The sequence below is a fragment of the Girardinichthys multiradiatus genome, chromosome X (genome assembly GCF_021462225.1).
Source record: "Girardinichthys multiradiatus isolate DD_20200921_A chromosome X, DD_fGirMul_XY1, whole genome shotgun sequence".
Taxonomy (NCBI): Eukaryota; Metazoa; Chordata; class Actinopteri; order Cyprinodontiformes; family Goodeidae; genus Girardinichthys; species Girardinichthys multiradiatus.
The window spans coordinates 22663358-22684095 of record NC_061817.1 but is presented as its reverse complement, the minus strand read 5'-3'; the positions used below and the strand labels follow the sequence as shown (position 1 = coordinate 22684095).

General features: G+C 43.3%; 1 protein-coding gene across 2 annotated transcripts in view; it reads left to right on the top strand.

Annotated features, from left to right (window-relative positions):
* The window catches only part of LOC124862821 (CREB-binding protein-like), a 53201-nt gene extending 32463 nt beyond the window's left edge, over positions 1–20738 (top strand). The window contains exons 11-31 of one of the 2 annotated variants that reach the window (XM_047356964.1): positions 57–119; positions 389–510; positions 3632–3820; positions 3958–4293; positions 4463–4645; positions 4742–4922; positions 6132–6250; positions 6369–6608; positions 9388–9476; positions 10456–10536; positions 10644–10700; positions 10808–10885; positions 13736–13803; positions 13902–14052; positions 14164–14310; positions 14402–14515; positions 14630–14795; positions 15195–15362; positions 15562–15723; positions 15850–16131; positions 17551–20738. In XM_047356964.1, the coding sequence (XP_047212920.1) occupies positions 57–119; positions 389–510; positions 3632–3820; positions 3958–4293; positions 4463–4645; positions 4742–4922; positions 6132–6250; positions 6369–6608; positions 9388–9476; positions 10456–10536; positions 10644–10700; positions 10808–10885; positions 13736–13803; positions 13902–14052; positions 14164–14310; positions 14402–14515; positions 14630–14795; positions 15195–15362; positions 15562–15723; positions 15850–16131; positions 17551–19782 (5228 nt within the window). In that variant the 3' untranslated portion in view covers positions 19783–20738. Of the gene's footprint in view, positions 1–56; positions 120–388; positions 511–3631; positions 3821–3957; positions 4294–4462; positions 4646–4738; positions 4923–6131; positions 6251–6368; positions 6609–9387; positions 9477–10455; positions 10537–10643; positions 10701–10807; positions 10886–13735; positions 13804–13901; positions 14053–14163; positions 14311–14401; positions 14516–14629; positions 14796–15194; positions 15363–15561; positions 15724–15849; positions 16132–17550 lie in introns of both variants that reach the window. The other variant, XM_047356963.1, reaches the window with a different exon arrangement.

The following is a 20738-nucleotide window of genomic DNA, read 5'->3' as shown; positions in this document are numbered from 1 at the left end:
TCATTCTACTAAGAGCAACATTTAATAAAGCATCTTTCTGTCCTGCCTCCTTGCAGATGGGCCTGCACCGATGCCCAACTTGCCAAATCAGATGATGAACCGTATGCAGGTGGATCAAGGTATGTCTTTGTTCTCTTAGTAGATGGCAGTTTGTATCTAGAAAAAAGAGGATTTCTATTTTACCCTTTTCTATAAGATCTAGTTGTTGTATCTGTTTATAATAAATATCAGAGCTGTAGTTGTAAACTCTGGGTTGGTAAAGCTGTTTTGTAATGCCTGTGTGATTGTCACCTTTAGTGCCTTTGCCAGCGCAATTGGGCATTGAAATATTAAATTACATCAACTCCCCTGAAGAGGTATGTAATTGTACATAAATTTGTTCCCACAGGAATCAGTCAATTTAACCCAATGGCGATGCAGAATGCGCAGATGCCTCAGGCACCCCTGGGAGCGAGGGCTCCTTCCCCAATGAGCCATCCACAGCAGATGAACATGAACTCTGTTCCAGTGGTGAGATTGCTTTCCAATCTTTTTTTTTTTTTGCCCTTAGGCACGTATTGTGCGCAATTCAAACAGTTTTAATACATCATGGGACTTCTTTTTTTTTTCCATTTGAGAACAAATGTATGAAAAGTTATTCCTTTAAGTGGGATTTGTTTTTCCTCCATTGAGTAAGTGCACTGGAAGATTGGACTTTTCTACATGTTTCAGTGTTGTGCTACTGCAGTTAAACATGTATACTATGTCCCAATTCAGGGGCTGGATCCTTCAAAGGCCGTATTTGTAGGCTGATTACGTCACAGCGCGGCGACGAAGGCTGTCTCAATTCATGAAACCTTCAGAGACTCCTTCAAATGCGGCCGACAAATGTGTCCTCCTTTTGCCCAATTTGATGGATTGGTCGTGAGTATCCTTCGCGGTCCATCATTTCCCATGATTCATTGCGAGTTGAAGCGGATTGGTCAAGCAGGGGCAGCCATGGCGGGCCAAGAGCTGTGAATAAATTGTGAAAAATTACACTTTCATTGACACAAATGAACTTCTGCAATGTTTTTAGTGCGGGAATGTAACTGTAGGTGTGAAATATTTGCTTGATTTATCGAGACATCGCTTAATTTCAAACGTGCTCTGCTCCCGCCGTAGTAACTGCCGGCTTGCCCCGTCAGCCTTCCTGGCGGTGACCCTGGACTGTCCCAATTTGCACATGCTCACTTCCGGCCTCCGTGGTTTTAGCGGTCGACGAAGGATCCAGCCCCTGAATTGGGACATAAACGTAGGGTTGGGCATCGTTTGAATTTGAACAATTCCAGTTCCGATTCAGATTCAGATTCCTCATTTCGATTCTGGTTCCCAGCAATTCTCGATTCTCATTCTTTTAAGAGGCAGTGTCAAAAAACGTTGACATGGTTTACTCTTCAGTTTGTTGCACCAACATCTTTCCCTTGAATGCTATGGTGAACGGAGTAGCACACCAGAGTCTGGTTAACGGCCTGCCTAATGTTGGCAATTTCAAGTTTGTCTAAGAAAAAAAACAGGTGGACTAGTATTAGCTGGGTATTTGCATTTGAGTTGACCCACCGTTTTTGGTCGAGTATAACTTCTCAGCTGCCTCAGTGTTGGTATAAGATGTATATTTTTTTGTTTTACTGACCTGATTCTGACTGCAGTGCGGTGCTAGGCTGAGGTTCGGAACCGGAGGAAGGCCGCGCAGCAAGTCAAGAGACGGGTTATTCTGTTACTTCTGCACCATGAATCCAGAGTTGTTCAGTCATGATTGTTTCATGATATGATCTTATTGCAAGTGTTGCACATAGCTGGCTGGTCATTTCTTTTATTAAAGTTAAGCCACACTTTAGATTGTCGCCACACGCTGTCCATGGTTGCGCACGCACTTCCTGCGGATTCTTCTTCGTTGGTGTTCGGCGGCTTTTTTTTCCCGTCTGCGGACTGGGCATCAAAACTTGTCATGGAAATTAAAAAATCTGAATGGTTCCGCGAGAATCTAAATGGTTAGTCCTGGTTCCAATTGATTCTCGACACTCAATGCCTCACCCTAAAAACATGAAATCTTTCTACTCCTACTTAGCAACCAAGTGTGGAGGGTTTTGTACTCAACAAATGTGATAAAACCAGTTCCACTACCTTGAAGAAACTGTGGAGAAATCAGTAAAAAAAAGTTTAACTTGGTCCTAAAAAAATAAAGTGAAGTAAAGCCTCTCACTTTATTTTCATCATTGATCTAATAAATATTGAAGACAATGATAATATAACATTTAAGCCATTTAATCACTTAAACTTGAATTTAAAAAAACGTTATCGTCAAGAAAATTTTTTTTTCCACCACTAGTTGCCTTTATTTTTGGTATTTTGCCAAAGTCAGCAGACAGGAAGTGGAGAGGAGAGAGGGGGAAGACATTCAGCGTAGGTCTCTGGGGTAAGGACTCTAACCCGGAACGACTTTGTCGAGGGCTGAAGCCTCCGTATCTTCTTATTGATTGTGAAATGTTCATCTGTGTGCAGTAAAATGTTTTGACAAATAGGCTCCTAAATAAGAAAATTTGTTTGCTCTGGTTCACATGGGCTTTTTTAAGTTTTGCATGCACAGATGAACCGTGATAACATCAGTATTGGACTGCCTGCTGTAAGGTTTCCTAAGGTCTCAAAAAAATCTAATTTTTGTTGTCATTTTCCAACTCTGGATAGGTATTAAAAAAGAGAAACTGAGTTTCCAGACCTGCATAATAAATAAAACAATATATATATATATTTGAATACTAATACATAGTTCATTTTGTTAAGATGGCTTTCTGAATCTGGACAAAAACTTGTGTTTGTCTTTGTCCAACTTATATATTTGTGAGTTACTGAAAGGAAGCCCACAGAGACTTACAAGCCCCACAATTATTTAAAAAATCAGTTTCTGCACATTTTTGGCCTCGACACCCTCGGCCCAATGATTCTTAAAAAGGACCTGGTTTAGATATCAGTCACAACTATTAGACATTGTTTTCTTTTATGCATCACAAATTACAACCTGTAATACGTGATGCATGTGATCTGTAATCAGTCGGAAATGCTTTTGATTTTGAAATGGGTTTAGGTGCTAAAAAACACTGTGAAATAGCCCTGTATCACACTTGTAATCGAAAGCCAAATCAAGGATTGTGGTGTGTTTATGAATTGTTGAACATAAAGGCTGTAAAGTCAAACTTGGCAAACATTTGTTCTCAAATGTTCAAAACTGCAGGAAAGATGTAGAATTTTTAAAGGAAAAAGTTGGGATGTGTCCTGGTTTTTGTTGCGCTGAATTCATTCTTTATGTGAAATGTTTATCATAAAGGATTTTGGGGAATTAATGCAAATAATTATAAACCAATTCCATGATTGTGACAGAGATATTTACCATTTTAAAAATAAGGAACAATTTAAAATGGGGAATAATACTAAGCCTTATTTCTCCTCTTATAGTATTTTATCACAGTTGCTTTTTTTTTATGTATTTTATGTATTAATGCATGTCGTTTTGTTCTACGGTTATGGTGGCAGCAGTATAGTCTAGCATTTTCTAGAAAAACCCAGCTGGTCCTTCTTCCTGTTGTGATGTGTTTGCATCATCTCTACCACTCTTCAGATGGGCATGTCCCCCTCAAGGATGCCCCCGAACCAAGGCATGATGGGTAATCATGCAAATAACATGGTGTCTCAGCCAGCCTCCCAAGGCCAGTACCTGCAGCAGGGTCAGTATCCTGGTGCTGCAGGTGGAGCCATGAATGTGAATATAGGCATGGGGCAGACCATGCCACAGGCTGCTGTTGTACAGGTAAGATGATCTGCGATGCCGTAGGGAACCCTTTATGATCTGTGAGTTTTTCTTGTGATTGTGGCCTTTTGTCTATTCGTCCATGGTCTGCTTTATAAATGTTTTGCCATGCTAATAGTGTGCCCCACTGTTTCCAGCAACAGCAAACCTCTAACCTCCCTCTGAATGCACTGGGCTCTCAGCTGCCCTCTGGGCCCACCACCCGGGGCACCCCTCCTCCACCTAACGTCAGCCAGCAGCAGCAGCATGCTCCCACACAGGCCCAGGTGCCACCCCAGCCCTCCACTCCCGGCTCCACAGTAGGACCCTCCTCCACCCCAACCCACATTCCAAGTAGCCTTCCTCGTCCTCCTGCAACTATGAGCACTCCTCCTGACCCATCCCAGCCTCTGACACCCTTGCAGCCCCCATCTGAACCCCCCAGCCAGATGCAGCAGCCCACCTCTGTGCAGCCACAGCACCCCAGTACACCGGTGAGATCCTTGTTCTTCCTGAATGCTTAGAACTGGCTTATTCCTCCGCTGGTTTAAATTCAGTTTCCTGTCTGGACTTTTGATTGCTCTTTAAATGGTCTCATCATTCATCTTTATCTAGTTCAGTGTTTTGGGTTGTGATCATTTTTGTCCTTTTAATTCCTTAAAGTTATCTCAGGCTGAAGCTGGTATCGATAACAGAGTGCCCACTCCTGGCTCCGTGGCTGAACTGAGCTCCCAGCAGGCCCTGCCTGACATGAGCAGCTCTGAACTCAAATCTGAAGTCAAAGAGAAAGTAGAAGAGGAGGAGGACAGCAAGTCTGGGAAGAAGCAAGATGATGTAAAGATGGAGGTATGTAGAGCATGTTGCAAATAAATATCAATGCACAATAATAGTTTTAGAGCACAACTGTAAAGATAAATGTGGCTTTTGTTTCTTTTTAAGCAGCAGGATGATGAAACCAAACCCTCCCTGGTGAAGAAGGAGGAAACAGATGCAGCAGAACCAAAGCAGGAACCGATGGAGACTGAAGAGAAGAAGCCAGAGGTGAAGGTAGAACCCAAAGAAGAGGAGGACAATGCGTCCAACAGCACATCAGGCACTTCCACTGCTCAGAACCGCAGGAAAAGTAAGACCACTGATCCCACTTTAATGTTTTATTTGACATTGACATTTTGGTAGCGATATAATTTAAGAAATGCACCAGTCAAAATCTTTTGAGCAGTTTCTGATTTCCCGTCTTTTGTAAAGCTTTAACTTTTACTGATTCTGTTCGACTGATTTCCCCTAAACTAAAAGAAGACAGAAAAAAAGTCTTGTTTTTTTTCTTTGCCTTCCTGCCATGGGCAGTCATTCATTAACGTTGGCAACAAGGTCCATGTCATACCGCTGCACTGCGTGAGAGCAGTTAGTAATAATAATCATAAAAGTCAAAATGATAACAAAGTTGACATTTTAATTCAATATGGAGTCAAGACACACATCCAGAAATGTCTTATAAAACGGAAGGAATTTAAAATAAAACTAATTTATATCTCACTGATACTGAAAAAGGCGGCCTTTCGTTGCCCGTCACTTACTCACAGCGGCCACTCTGAAGATTGTTTTCGTCAGTGCAGCCTGGTAGCGCTCAGGTTTGATGTGTTCACTGATTGACAAGAAGACCTGATTTCTGATTTTTCAGCACATCACAGGTCAGGACCGATTAAGCTAAAAATGGGCAGATTCCAGTCACCTGCTGGTTTTCTGTGTTCATTAAGATTTGTTGAATATGTCTGCCTTCAAATAAAGGTGGTGAATGGCATTAGGGCTGCAACGGTTCTTCAATGTAATAGTATCTAGACTATGAACATTTCTTAAGGTAACATTTTATGATGAATGTGCTTCAGGTAAATATTTTTTTATACAACTGCAATGCACCATGGGAATGCATATATTTTTTTAAATAACTTTTTATGTTTTGTACTGTAACATTTGTACAAATTTGAACAAGGCCTAATAAGTAATGGGGGCGAAGTGACCAACATCTTGACAGTGACGAATCTGAGTAAAGAGCAGTTTATTACCTTTTAAGGGATTTGGACTACTTCACTTAAAAAATCTAAAATATTTCTAATACTAATATTCTTAAATACACATTTTCTGATTTCTGAAAGATTTAATTCTGCTGCTGAAAAGTAACTTTGACCCAATCTAAGGTGGTCTAAATGCCAAATTAAGCCATCAATAAACCCTGAATTTTGCTTGTTTTCACTGGAAGCTGTGTACAGAAATGTTTTAGCGGTAGTTAAGGAGGTTGTTGATGTTGAGTTCCACTGAAGAGTTGTTTCCCATCTAGTCTTCAAGCCGGAGGAGCTGAGACAAGCCCTGATGCCGACTCTGGAGGCCCTCTACAGGCAGGACCCTGAGTCCCTGCCCTTCAGACAACCTGTAGACCCCATGGTGCTCGGCATTCCTGTAAGTGTCAACAGTTCTTCTGCATGAACTTATTTATCCCACAACACCAAAACTTATAGAACTGGGAACGCTTTTTCCTTCACCCCCAGTAACGTTCTGTGCCAAACTCTTCCTGCAGGACTACTTTGACATAGTGAAGAATCCCATCGACTTGTCCACCATCAAGCGCAAGCTGGACACGGGTCAGTTTCAGGAACCGTGGCAGTACGTGGACGACATCTGGCTCATGTTCAACAACGCCTGGCTGTACAACCGTAAAACATCACGTGTCTACAAGTACTGCACCAAGCTGGCTGAGGTGTTTGAAGCAGAAATCGATCCCGTCATGCAGGGTCTGGGCTACTGCTGTGGCAGGAAGGTGAGACAGTGACACGACCAAAAAAGCCATTTTTTTATGTACGTTTTTATTAAAAGCATGAAAATATCTTGACACTTGCAGTGCTTTGATAAAGTATTAATATCCCTTGAACTTATTCGAATTGTATCACATTACAAGAACAATCAATGTGTTTTAATGGGATTTTATGTGACAAATCAACAAAAAGTGATGCATAACTGCAAAGGAAAATATATGTTTGTTGCGTATTTGCATATAACCTCTCTGCTCTGATACCCCAAATAAAACTCTGCTGCAACCTACTGCCTTTAAAAAATAACCTGTCTAATAAAAATACAAACACAGCGGTTCTGTGAAGGCCCCAGATGTTTGTTAGAGAATATTAGTCCACCAAAAATTGGAAGAGTGCAGACACTACAGACAGATCATGTAAAGGGAACATTTTTCAGAGACCCAGCCAAGTCTATGATAACACTGGAGGAGCTGCAGAGATCTACAGGTCCTTCTCAAAATATTAGCATATTGTGATAAAGTTCATTATTTTCCATAATGTCATGATGAAAATTTAACATTCATATATTTTAGATTCATTGCACACTAACTGAAATATTTCAGGTCTTTTATTGTCTTAATACGGATGATTTTGGCATACAGCTCATGAAAACCCAAAATTCCTATCTCACAAAATTAGCATATTATTAAAAGGGTCTCTAAACGAGCTATGAACCTAATCATCTGAATCAACAAGTTAACTCTAAACACCTGCAAAAGATTCCTGAGGCCTTTAAAACTCCCAGCCTGGTTCATCACTCAAAACCCCAATCATGGGTAAGACTGCCGACCTGACTGCTGTCCAGAAGGCCACTATCGACACCCTCAAGCAAGAGGGTAAGACACAGAAAGAAATTTCTGAACGAATAGGCTGTTCCCAGAGTGCTGTATCAAGGCACCTCAGTGGGAAGTCTGTGGGAAGGAAAAAGTGTGGCAGAAAACGCTGCACAACGAGAAGAGGTGACCGGACCCTGAGGAAGATTGTGGAGAAGGGCCGATTCCAGACCTTGGGGGACCTGCGGAAGCAGTGGACTGAGTCTGGAGTAGAAACATCCAGAGCCACCGTGAACAGGCGTGTGCAGGAAATGGGCTACAGGTGCTGCATTCCCCAGGTCAAGCCACTTTTGAACCAGAAACAGCGGCAGAAGCGCCTGACCTGGGCTACAGAGAAGCAGCACTGGACTGTTGCTCAGTGGTCCAAAGTACTTTTTTCGGATGAAAGCAAATTCTGCATGTCATTCGGAAATTAAGGTGCCAGAGTCTGGAGGAAGACTGGGGAGAAGGAAATGCCAAAATGCCAGAAGTCCAGTGTCAAGTACCCACAGTCAGTGATGGTCTGGGGTGCCGTGTCAGCTGCTGGTGTTGGTCCACTGTGTTTTATCAAGGGCAGGGTCAATGCAGCTAGCTATCAGGAGATTTTGGAGCACTTCATGCTTCCATCTGCTGAAAAGCTTTATGGAGATGAAGATTTTATTTTTCAGGTACGACCTGGCACCTGCTCACAGTGCCAAAACCACTGGTAAATGGTTTACTGACCATGGTATCACTGTGCTCAATTGGCCTGCCAACTCTCCTGACCTGAACCCCATAGAGAATCTGTGGGATATTGTGAAGAGAACGTTGAGAGACTCAAGACCCAACACTCTGGATGAGCTAAAGGCCGCTATCGAAGCATCCTGGGCCTCCATAAGACCTCAGCAGTGCCACAGGCTGATTGCCTCCATGCCACGCCGCATTGAAGCAGTCATTTCTGCCAAAGGATTCCCGACCAAGTATTGAGTGCATAACTGTACATGATTATTTGAAGGTTGACGTTTTTTGTATTAAAAACACTTTTCTTTTATTGGTCGGATGAAATATGCTAATTTTGTGAGATAGGAATTTTGGGTTTTCATGAGCTGTATGCCAAAATCATCCGTATTAAGACAATAAAAGACCTGAAATATTTCAGTTAGTGTGCAATGAATCTAAAATATATGAATGTTACATTTTCATCATGACATTATGGAAAATAATGAACTTTATCACAATATGCTAATATTTTGAGAAGGACCTGTACAGCTCTGGTGGGAAGCTGGTCAGAGTTCATAGAAAGGTAGAGGGAGCTAAATACATGGCAATAATGATAGAAAACCTGTTAGAGGCTGGAAAAGACTTGAGACTGGAGCGAAAGTTCGCCTTCCAGCAGTAAAACGGATGCCAACTTAGGTACTGGATTGTTCATTTAAAATTGTCAGTCAGTCATTTTCTACCGCTTATTCCATAGTGGGTCGCAGGGGAGCTGGTGCCTATCTCCAGCAGTCTATGGGCGAGAGGCAGGGTACACCCTGGACAAGTCGCCAGTCCATCGCAGGGCAACACACAAACAACCATTACACACTCATTCATACACCTAAGGGCAATTTAGAGTGACCAATTAACCTAACAGACATGTCTTTGGACTGTGGGAGGAAGCCAGAGTACCCGGTGAGAACCCACGCATGCACAGGGAGAACATGAAACTCCATGCAGAAAGACCCCCAGTTGGGATTTGAACCCAGGACCTTCTTGCTGCAAGGCAACAGTGCTACCAACTGCACCACCGTGCAGCCCTTTAAAATTGTATTGTCATAAAAATGCTAATTGCTCAGGGGAAAAAATATTTGGCCCAGCTTTAGTATGAGTAAAGCATGATGTATGTCAGTGATGACTACAAATTAACTTTTTCAGAGCTGTGTGGATGCAATATTTCTTTATTTTTTTTCAACAGTACGAGTTTTCGCCTCAGACACTTTGTTGCTATGGCAAACAGTTGTGTACCATCTCCAGAGACAGCACCTACTACAGCTACCAGAACAGGTAACAGTGCACACTCACAATACTGAGGAGTATGTTATTACATGGAGGTGCTTCAGGGGGTTGAACTCCTTGTAAAGGCTTAAGAAGCCAGTATAAACACTCAGATAATGAGATCGTATCATTATTGGATTGTTGCAGACACGACAGACGACATCTTTCTTTATCAGTCTGTGTTCAGTTCAAAGGTTTAGTTTTACAGAAATCTGCCACCTAAGCACCCCCTTCAGTTCTGAATGTGTTACTGCACCTCAGTGCAACACGGTACAGTTTTTTACTCTGTAGCGAATGCTTTGATGTTTCCCTTCTTAACATCAAGCATTTTCCAGAGATTTAAAGGAATTATTGTTAATCCCATTAACTTTCAATCTAATTTTGCCATTGATCAGGATTATATGGTCCCTTTAGTCAGTTATGCATCCATTTTAAATGCAGACTTCAAGTTTAAAGCTATGCTAAATGTTGCCTTTATAGATGAAAGGTGTCCTCATTAATCTAAAACAAAAATGTGGTTATGTTTGTGTCTTTTTAAAGACATATTAATTATTCCATTGTCACCCCTTCTGACATCTGCCTGACATCCATTCTCACGTCTCTGGCTTTAATCTCACGAATCATCACAGTGAAAGTATCTCTGTTCACCAGCATGCTGTTTGAAATTCATTTCTCATTGTTGATCGTCTTGTCTCATTAACCTTTTTAAGCATGCAGCCCCCCCCAAATCATTGTTCCAGTTTGAATGAGAGCCTGAATCATGACCAGTTCAGTTCTAACCTGTACCTCTGTCTGTGTGTGTGTGTGTGTGTGTGTGTGTGTGTGTGTGTGTGTGTGTGTCTGTCCATCTATCCGCCCATGCTCGGTCCTTGGTTGTTGCCATGTGCTCCGTTCACTCTGCATTCTCCCACCCGTACTGCTGGTTTGCCTGTGCTGCTACTGTCTGTGCTGGCTGCAGTTCACCCAAATATGGCCTTATTGCCGACAGGTATCACTATTGTGAGAAGTGCTTCAATGAGATCCAGGGCAACAGCGTGAACCTGGGGGACGACCCGGCACAACCACAGACGTAAGTTGGCAAAGCCTGGCAGTCAGAAAACTTGCTGGGGATCATCTTTGAGACTCTCTGCCTGTTTTGCCTCTAGTCATTAACATCTTGTTTTCTCTTTCATGCAGCAAGATATCTAAAGATCAGTTTGAAAAGAAGAAAAATGATATGTTGGACCCAGAACCGTAAGTACACTATGGGCCGTACATGAAGTTCACCAAGTGTTTGAGGGATGGCAGAGATGTTTTATTGTAGCTTTTTGTGAAAACAAAACATGTTTGTCTGTTTTTAGGTTTGTTGAATGTAAAGATTGTGGAAGAAAAATGCATCAGATCTGTGTGCTGCACTACGATGTCATTTGGCCCTCTGGGTGAGTTTTGTTCTTGAACACCATGAGAAAGGAATAAAAAAGTACTGATACCCCTTAAACTTTAATACATTTTAGACACACACCTTACCACTATGAATGTATTGATGATATTATATGATAGATAAACAAAGAGTAGAGCATAATTGGGTAGTGAAATTAAATCACTTTTCAGCAAAAACATTTTCAGCATCATGCTTTGGGGTCATCAATTCAGTTCAATTCAGTTTTATTTATATAGCGCCAATTCACAACACATGTCGTCTCAAGGCACTTCACAAAAGTCAGGTACATACATTCCAATTAATCTTAATCATTGAACAGTGCAGTCAGATTCAGTTATTTATTCAAATTGGATAAAAAGTTTTTCTATCTAAGGAAACCCAGCAGATTGCATCCAGTCAGTAACTTGCAGCATTCCCTCCTCCTGGATGAGCATGTAGCGACAGTGGAGAAGAAAAACTCCCTTTTAACAGGAAGAAACCTCCAGCAGAACCAGGCTCAGTGTGAGCGGCCATCTGCCACGACCGACTGGGGGTTAGAGAGAACAGAGCAGAGACACAAAAGGAAGACAGAAGCACTGATCCAGGAGTACTTTCTATGGGAAGGAAAAGTAAATGTTAGTGGATGTAGCTCCTTTAGTCGTTTCACCTAGAAAGAAAGAACAGATAAACTCTGAGCCAGTTTTCAAGGTTAGAGTCTGAAAGAGAGAACATATAATTAGTCACAGTAAAAGCTCAGTCAATTGCCATGTCTAGGAGAGAGAAAGGGTTAAACACTAAAAGACAGGGCTATGTGGATCATGGGTAGACAACCATGAGCATTAAGTTGTTGCCAGCAGAAGCTTGGACGATGCCCCTCTCCAGAAAGGTGTCATAGGTAGACACAGAGCCAGGCCAGGTGTAGCTTCTAGGAAGAGAAAAGAGAGAACAAGGTTAAAAGCTGAAATAACAGCAAATAATGCAAAATTGGAGAGTAGTGTGAGAATGTAGCGAAGAGGGTGAAAGTGGTCGTTATGTCCTCCAGCAGCCTAAACCTATAGCAGCATAACTACAGAGATAGTTTCAATTCAGATTATTTAGTTAAACAGCGCTTATTTACAACAATGTCGTCTCAAGGCACCCCACAGAGGGTCCCACTGATGGTCATAGTTATACTAAAAACCACAAGGATTGAGATACCTCTCTCTGTCAGACTGATCACAACCATCGGAAAAGAGAAGGGGTCACACAGGTAGCAGAAATGGAGGGTGTGTTTGCACCTCAACCATAACTGAGCAGGTTTGGGCTAAAACCTGACTCCACCTTACTCCATCCAACAGGGAGGGAGGAAGGCTCCCTCCCTGATAACCTAAGCCACTCTAACTATAAGCTTTATCAAAAAGGAAAGTTTTAAGCCTAGCCTTAAAAGTAGACAGGGTGTCTGCCTCACGGACTAAAGCTGGGTGCTGGTTCCACAGGAGAGGAGCCTGATAACTAAAGGATCTGCCTCCCATTCTACTTCTAGAGACTCTAGGAACCACCAGTAAACCTGCAGTCTGAGAATGAAGTGATCTGTTAGGAACATATGGAACAATCAGATCTCTGATGTATGATGGAGCTAAATCATTAAGGGCTTTATATGTGAGGAGGATAATTTTAAATTCTATTCTGGATTTAACAGGGAGCCAATGAAGGGAAGCTAAAATAGGAGAAATATGATCTCTCTTTTTAATTTTCATCAGAACTCTTGCTGCAGCATTTTGAATCAGCTGAAGGCTTTTAACTGCATTTTATGGACAACCTGATAGTAACGAATTACAATAGTCCAGCCTTGAAGTAACAAATTAATGGACTAGTTTTTCAGCGTCACTCCTGGACAGGATATTTCTAATTTTGGCAATGTTCCAGAGATGAAAGAAGGAAATCCTAGAAACCTGTTTAATGTGGGATTTAAATGACATGTCCTGGTCAAAAATAACACCAAGGTTTTTTACTTTATTATCGGAGGTCAATTTAATGCCATCCAGGTTAAGTGATTGACTAAGCAGTTTCTTTTTTAAAGACTCTGGTCCAAAGACAACAGCTTCTGTCTTGTCTGAATTTAGAAGCAGAAAATTTAAAGTCATCCAAGTTTTTATGTCTTCAAGACATGCTTGTAGTCTGTCTAACTGGTTGGGTTCATCAAGATTCATGGATAAGTAAAGCTGAGTATCATCAGCGTAACAGTGAAAATATATCCTATGCTGCCTGATAATTTGATCAGGGAGGTGGAAACTGGTCAGTGTTGTTGGGGAAGATGAATGGAGTTAAATATTTTAGGAAACGTGTTTAGGTGCTGAAAGGAACTTAAGACAATAGCCATCGGGTATACACCATCCCCACAGTGAAGCATGGTAGAGATTTGCTGTGTTTCTTTAGCAGATACAGAGATGTTGGTTGATGTTAAGATGGCTTAAGTTAAATCTTGTAAGACAGCTAAAAGGAGGCTGCAAAAAACGTGCAACTGGGTCAGAAGTTCAGCAGCAGGACGATGGCCTGTAAACATACAGGCTGAGCTACAATTAGTTTAGATCAAAGCATAATCATCTTTTAGAGTGGCCCAGTCAAAGTCCAGACCTAAAGCTAATTGACATTCTGACATCCATCCAGTCTGACCTAGCTTTGGGTGATTTGCAAAGAAAAATGGGCAGAAAGTTTGGCTCAGGGGGGGGGGGCGAACACAAATGCACACCACAGTTTACAGCTTTTTATTTGGGGAAAAACAGTAGAGAATGTATCACTCAACATCCCCTCACAATTGTGCACTACTTTGTGTTGCTCAGTGACATATGACTTGACTTTTGCAAACTCCACATTTTTTATGTGTCTCCAGCTTTGTTTGTGACAACTGTCTGAGAAAGTCTGGAAAATCAAGAAAGGAGAACAAGTTCTCAGCAAAAAGTAAGTTTTACAATAAATTTAAAAACCAAAAAGCTGATATTTTGTCAAACTAAACGGCTTTGATCTTAATTAATTCGGAAAATTTTGCATTTTATTAGGGTTGCAGACAACAAGGTTGGGGACATACATAGAGGACAGAGTAAACAAGTACTTGAAAAGGCAGAACCACCCAGAAGCTGGTGAAGTGTTTGTGCGAGTTGTTGCCAGTTCTGACAAAACTGTGGACATCAAGCCTGGCATGAAGTCCAGGTAAGACCGTTTAGACCTGAGGTTTATGAGTAACATTTCACTTCCAAGTTGTGTACATCTGTGTTTTTTGTTTGCGTTGTTGTAGCTAAGGTTGTAATGTTGCACCCACAGGTTTGTAGACTCGGGTGAGATGGTGGCGAGCTTCCCTTACAGAACCAAAGCACTTTTTGCATTTGAGGAAATCGACGGCGTGGACGTTTGTTTCTTCGGCATGCATGTACAGGAGTATGGCTCGGATTGCCCTTTTCCAAACACAAGGTAATGTTATGGTTAAATTAAAATCCAGGCAGCATTCCTATCTATTTGATTTAATGTTTTTTTTTTTTTTTTCGAATGCTTTCTCTTTCAGACGGGTTTACATATCATACCTCGACAGTGTTCACTTCTTTAAGCCACGTTTGCAAAGGACTGCAGTGTACCATGAGATCTTGATAGGCTACCTGGAGTATGTGAAAAAACTTGGGTAGGTCAATTATACTTAAACACAAAGTACCCCTTTTTTACCTTACACCTATGTGTGGACAAATGTCTTTATTCTTACAGTTGCGAAGTAGCTTATAGTCTGTTTTTTGAGCAGGTATGTAATGGGTCACATCTGGGCATGCCCACCAAGTGAAGGAGATGATTATATTTTCCACTGCCACCCTCCGGACCAGAAGATCCCAAAGCCTAAAAGACTGCAGGAGTGGTACAGGAAGATGCTGGACAAGGCGTTTGCAGAGAGGATCATACATGATTACAGGGTTAGAAAACCTTCAAAGATATAGACAAAATCTTCACCTTTTGAATATTTGTTGTTTTCAAACAGCCTCTTTTTAAATCCCTGGTATACTTTGATGGTGGCAATCAGGTCCATGCTCAGTCTGTTATTAACTTAATTATTTTCAACAGTCAGTTTGTCTTCATTATATGTTTTATTCTTTTACAAAGGTTTTTTTATTCACCCCTGATCCCTAACATGTAGTCAAATTTTAGTCCCTGTGGATCTCTGCTTCCTTCAAAATTCATTTCAGTATAAAACAAAAATTACTTGAAGTACAAAAGCAACAATAATCAAACATTTTTTAAACCAGAACACCTTTTTTCTGATGTGATGGTTTTGCTTCTCAGTTGCCCGATAAAAACGTTTTGTTTTTGTTCAGGACATTTTCAAGCAGGCGACAGAAGACAGGCTGACCAGTGCCAATGAGCTGCCGTACTTTGAGGGCGACTTTTGGCCTAATGTGCTGGAGGAGAGCATCAAGGAGCTGGAGCAGGAGGAGGAGGAGAGGAAGAAGGAGGAGAACACAGCCTCCTCTGAGACAACAGAGGTATGTTAGATAGCTGGATTGTTTCTGTTCTTTGTTTTGAAGAAAGGCCCATGCCATACCAGCAGTTGCGTGCTGAAGTCTCACCTCAGATTTGATCATGCTTAAGTGTTTTCTCTGAAATGTACCCACTCAGCCAAAATACACAATCGTAGTTTGACTCGAACTCTGCTTTTCTAAATGTTTAAATCTGCTCTACAAGGGAGTCCAGGCTGACACCAAGAATGCCAAGAAGAAGAATAATAAAAAAACCAACAAGAACAAGAGCAGCGTCAGCCGAGCCAATAAGAAGAAGCCTGGGATGCCAAATGTAGCCAATGATCTGTCTCAAAAACTCTACGCCACCATGGAGAAACACAAGGAGGTGGGAAACCTTCAGTTTAGTTGAACTTCAGTTCTACTCATGACCTTAATGGGATTCAAGTAATAGTTCAACCAATCAGCTGTTGTAGGTTGTTGTTAAATGCTAACATACTGGTTTCCCTTCCAGGTCTTTTTTGTTATCCACCTCCATTCTGGTCCAGTCATCAACACCCTCCCACCTATCATGGACCCTGACCCTCTGCTGACCTGCGACCTCATGGATGGACGCGATGCCTTTCTGACTTTGGCCAGGGACAAGCACTGGGAGTTCAGTTCGCTCAGAAGATGTAAGTGGAGCTCCATGTGCATGCTGGTGGAGCTGCACAATCAGGGCCAGGACCGCTTTGTCTACACGTGCAACGAGTGCAAGCATCATGTGGAGACTCGTTGGCACTGCACCGTTTGTGAGGTAAAGTCACATTTACAGTGCTTTCTAAAAGTAGTCAGACGTCTTCAGGTTTTAAAAAAATATTCACATTAAAACCACAAGGTTTTACTTGTTTTACTGGGATTTTTGACAGACCAACTCAAAATTGTGCAAAACACTGGAGTGGGAGGAAAAGGATAACATGTTATACTCAAATGTTTTTGATGAAGCATTGTTCAGTCCATCATCAAAATATGGAAAGAGTATGGGACAACTGCAAACCTAGCAACAGATGGATGTCCACCTAAGTTAACAGGCTTGCTGTAGGGAATATGTTTTTTATGCAAACTCGGGGTTCTGGTCAGAGTTAGGCCCTGTCCCAATACCCACACTACACCCTATGCCCCTCTATGAAGTGTGTACTTTGTACAAGTGCATGTAGGGGTTAAAGTGCGCAGGTTACAAGCGTGCAAAATTGGAGAATTGGGACAGTAGGGGTTACGTCATCGACTTGCACCTCTGCACCGTAACTGCAACATCAAAAAGGGCGGGAACCAGCGCTGTTTTCACAGTCTTGCTGCTAAAAAAACTATTTAAAACTCCAACAAGCAATTGTTTTGAGGAGAAGAAAGTGCAGGAAGCGACGGAGGCTTATACGCCAGACTCCTGCCGCGTCAGTGTTTGTTTGAAAGGTCACTTCAGTGTTATGACCTACTGACTGCCCAGAGTCACTCTGAACCCAGTGGTTTCTTACAATGTTGAACCTGGAAAACCAGTAAAAAAATATATTTATCGGCTTGCTGTCTAAAGTTTACGCAGTTCTTATTATTCTGATTTGATGGCTGGTTACGTTGACGGTTGTGATTGGTTTTTGCTCAAAACGTCATCTGCAGCAGTGAATTGTGGGTAATATACTTCGGCGAAGTCCCCTTAGATGCGGGCTTCGCCGAAGGGCGGATGTGGGGCACAAAGGGGGCGGGGCTAAGGACCACTCTAGAGAATTGGGACACACTACGCACTCGAACCCATCAACGGGAACGCGCAATTCAGGGATGCAAGGGTGGAAGTGCGAGTATTGGGGCCTTAATGGGAAGATGGATGGAGCAAAATGCAGAGCAATTATGCAAAAAGAGGCTGGAGCTAAAGTTCACTTCCCAGCAGGACGACTACTAAATCTTGTTCACATGTTAAAATGGCCCAGTCAAAGTCCAGACCCAAACTAATATGTGGTTAATGCTTGGTAATCTGAACATGCCATCCCTACAGTAAAGGTGTGAGTGGTACTATCATGCTATGGTGTGTGCCATGCTTCACAAATTTTTATTTCTAAATGAAAAAATTAAACCATAATTCACCACTTTTTGTTGATCTATCAGAGAAAATCCCATGAATTTGTGATGAAATGTAAAAAAGCTCAAATCTGCACTTCACTCTAACATGCGATTCCTTATCTGTTGTCAGGACTATGACCTGTGCATTAACTGCTACAACACTAAGGGCCATGAGCACCAGATGGTGAAGTGGGGTCTGGGTATTGACGATGACAGCAACAGCCAGAGCGGGGAGGCCTCAAAGAGTCCTCAGGAGAGTCGACGTCTCAGCATCCAGCGCTGCATCCAGTCTCTGGTCCATGCATGCCAGTGCAGGAACGCCAACTGCTCACTTGCATCCTGCCAGAAGATGAAGAGGGTGGTTCAACACACTAAGGGCTGCAAGCGCAAGACCAATGGTGGATGTCCTGTGTGCAAGCAGCTTATTGCTTTATGTTGTTACCACGCCAAGCACTGTCAGGAGAACAAGTGTCCTGTTCCCTTCTGCCTCAACATCAAGCAAAAACTCCGCCAGCAGCAGTTGCAGCACAGGCTGCAGCAGGCCCAGATGATGCGCCGCAGAATGGCCACCATGGCTGGAAGAGGTATGCCGATGCCATCTCCACCTACCTCAGCTGCCCCTGAAACTCCCAATTCTGTGCAGCAGCCCAATACGCCCCAGACCCCCCAGCCCATGCCCAACCACCCCCAGCAACAGCAACCACCAAACCCTGCCAACATTAGCCAAGGATTCCCCAGCAACGGCCGCAGCAGTCAGCCCACAACCCCAGTGCCGCAGGGTAAGCCAGGGCCACAGTCCTCCCCGCTCCATCAGCAGCTGTCTCCTATGCCTAACATGGCGCATCAACCGCAGGCTCCTCCTCCACAGCAGCAGCCGCAACAGCAGCAGCTGCTGGCAGCCATGAAGGTGGCCAAACAGATTGAGATGGCAGCCAAGGTGAAGCAGCAACAGCCGAGTTATGCCATGAACGGGATGCCCATCAACCAGCCACGCATGATGAGCCCCATGCAGAGCCAAATGCAGATGATGCAGGGCTCTCGGGGTCCCCACGTAATGCAGGGCCAGTGGGGTGCAGGGATGCAGAATCCCCAAGGCCACCAGGCACTGGTCCCTCCTCAGCAAGGCCCCATGGGCTCTCAGCAGGCTCAGGGAACCCCAATGTCTCAGCAGTCCCCACTCATGCAGAGGCCCATGATGGCGCAGCAGTCAAGTCTCCAAATGCCTGGGGTTATGCCTCCTCAGGGGCCCTCCCAACAGGGAATGCCACCACAGCAGCAAAACTTGCCTCGGGGAATGCCTGGAAATATTACTCCAAGTGCCGTGCAGGAATTACTGCACACCCTCAAGTCTCCGAGCTCCCCGCAACAACAACAGCAGGTCCTGACCATCCTCAAGTCTAATCCCCACCTCATGGCTGCTTTCATTAAACAGAGAGCAGCCAAGTACCAGGCCAGCCAGGCGCCGCAACAGCAGCAGCAGGTCCAGCAGCAGAACCCACAGGTCATGCTGGGTCAGCCAGGAATGCAGGCCATGGCAGCTATGAACCAAATGCAGAGACCCGGGATGGCTCCTCAGCAGCAGCCTCCTCAGCCAGTGGGGCCCCAGGGTATGGCACCCATGGGTCCTCAAGGCCAGATGATGAATACCGCTCAAAACGGCAGCCCTCAGTACCACAGACAGCAGCAACTGCTCAGGATGCAGCAGATGCAGCAGCAGCAGGGAGGCTTGCCTCAAGGCCATAGCCAGTTCCCCCCACAGCAGCAAGGGCCTCCGAACTTCTCCCAGCTCCGTGCACATCAGCAGATGGCTATGCAAGGAGGCACAGGTCCGATGGGGTCAGTCCCTCCAATGTCACAGATTGGCCAACCTGGCATGGGCATGGACGGTATCCCGAACCACCTCAAGCAGCGCATGCTTCAGCATCAAATGATGAAGCAGCAGATGGGTTCTTCAGCGCAGGCTAACTCAATGAGTCCACAACCTCATTTGCTGCAAGGCCAAGGCCAAACAGGAGCTCACCTACCGGGTCAGGCCATGGCAAACACTCTGGGAAACCAGGTTCGCTCCCCGGCTCCAGTGCAGTCTCCCCGCCCACCTTCGCAGCAAGCCCCCCATTCGGGTTCCTCCCCGCGGATACAACCTCAGCCTTCGCCACAGCATGGGGCTCTCCACTCCAGCTCCCCTCACCCCAGCCTCGGCCCCATGTCGAGCTCTATGGACCAGGGACATATGGGAACGCCTGAGCAAAGCGCAATGCTCCCACAGCTGAACACACCAAACCGAGGAGGGCTGAGTAATGACATGAACATGGTGGGCGATGCGACAGGAGACACGCTAGAGATGTTTGTTGAAGGATTGTAGCATTTTGAGACAGAAGAAAGAAATGCTCCAGTTTTCAGTTGAGATTTTTTTTTTTCTATTTACTGATTTAAAACAAGTCTTAGGAGGCCTACAGACGTTCAACTTTCCTTACACCACAGACTCCTTTTTTTGAAAACAGTGATTTAATAATTGCTGTTGAAAAGAAAACAAAGACAAAGAATATATTTTTGGTTCAGACCAGCATTGCGAGAATTTGCCCTGGTCTTTGTTGGTTTATTTTATTTCTCTTTTATGATTTGCAATAGACTTTTTTTTTTTTAAACTTAAAACAACAACAAAAAAAATCCTTATTTTGTACCTTTGCAGATGAATATTGTATTTGTGTTGCGAAGTCTGTAAAGTTGTCTGTGAATTTTTTCGCCAGTTTCTCAGTTTTCCTGTTCCTGGCTAATTTATTCTAATATGCCATTTTTTTCAAAAAGACTGCCTTTAGGAAAGCCTTAATTCCTTTCCTTTGCAGAGTCTAAAGGAGATTAACGTATTTGTATAGATCTAGGATACCTATTGCACACACAAACACAACATGCTGGTGAAAGAGAAGCCTGTATCGAAACTTGTCCATGTTCACAGGTGCCAGAATGTTCTTTTTTTTTTTTACCTGGCTCGATCCCAGTGATTGTCTTGCAGATTTTCAAACCTTGCTTTTGTCTGTTCTTTATTCTAAAGAAATTGTCATTAAGTACTGAACCTGTTTTGCCTGTGGTGGGAAATATGTAAATGTTTGACTGCTGATTTGTGTTCGGAGAGTTTTGTGCAGCATTTTTCACTCACATTAAACTTGAATTGATGAGGAATTATTCTCTAATGTAAATCAAGCAGCTAGACAGTACTGTAAATATGCAGAAAATGAGAATGAAATCACTGTATAAACTGGTTCAAATGGCTCATTTCGTACTTATATACCTTATTGTTAAATAAACCTGTGTGCCACAGAA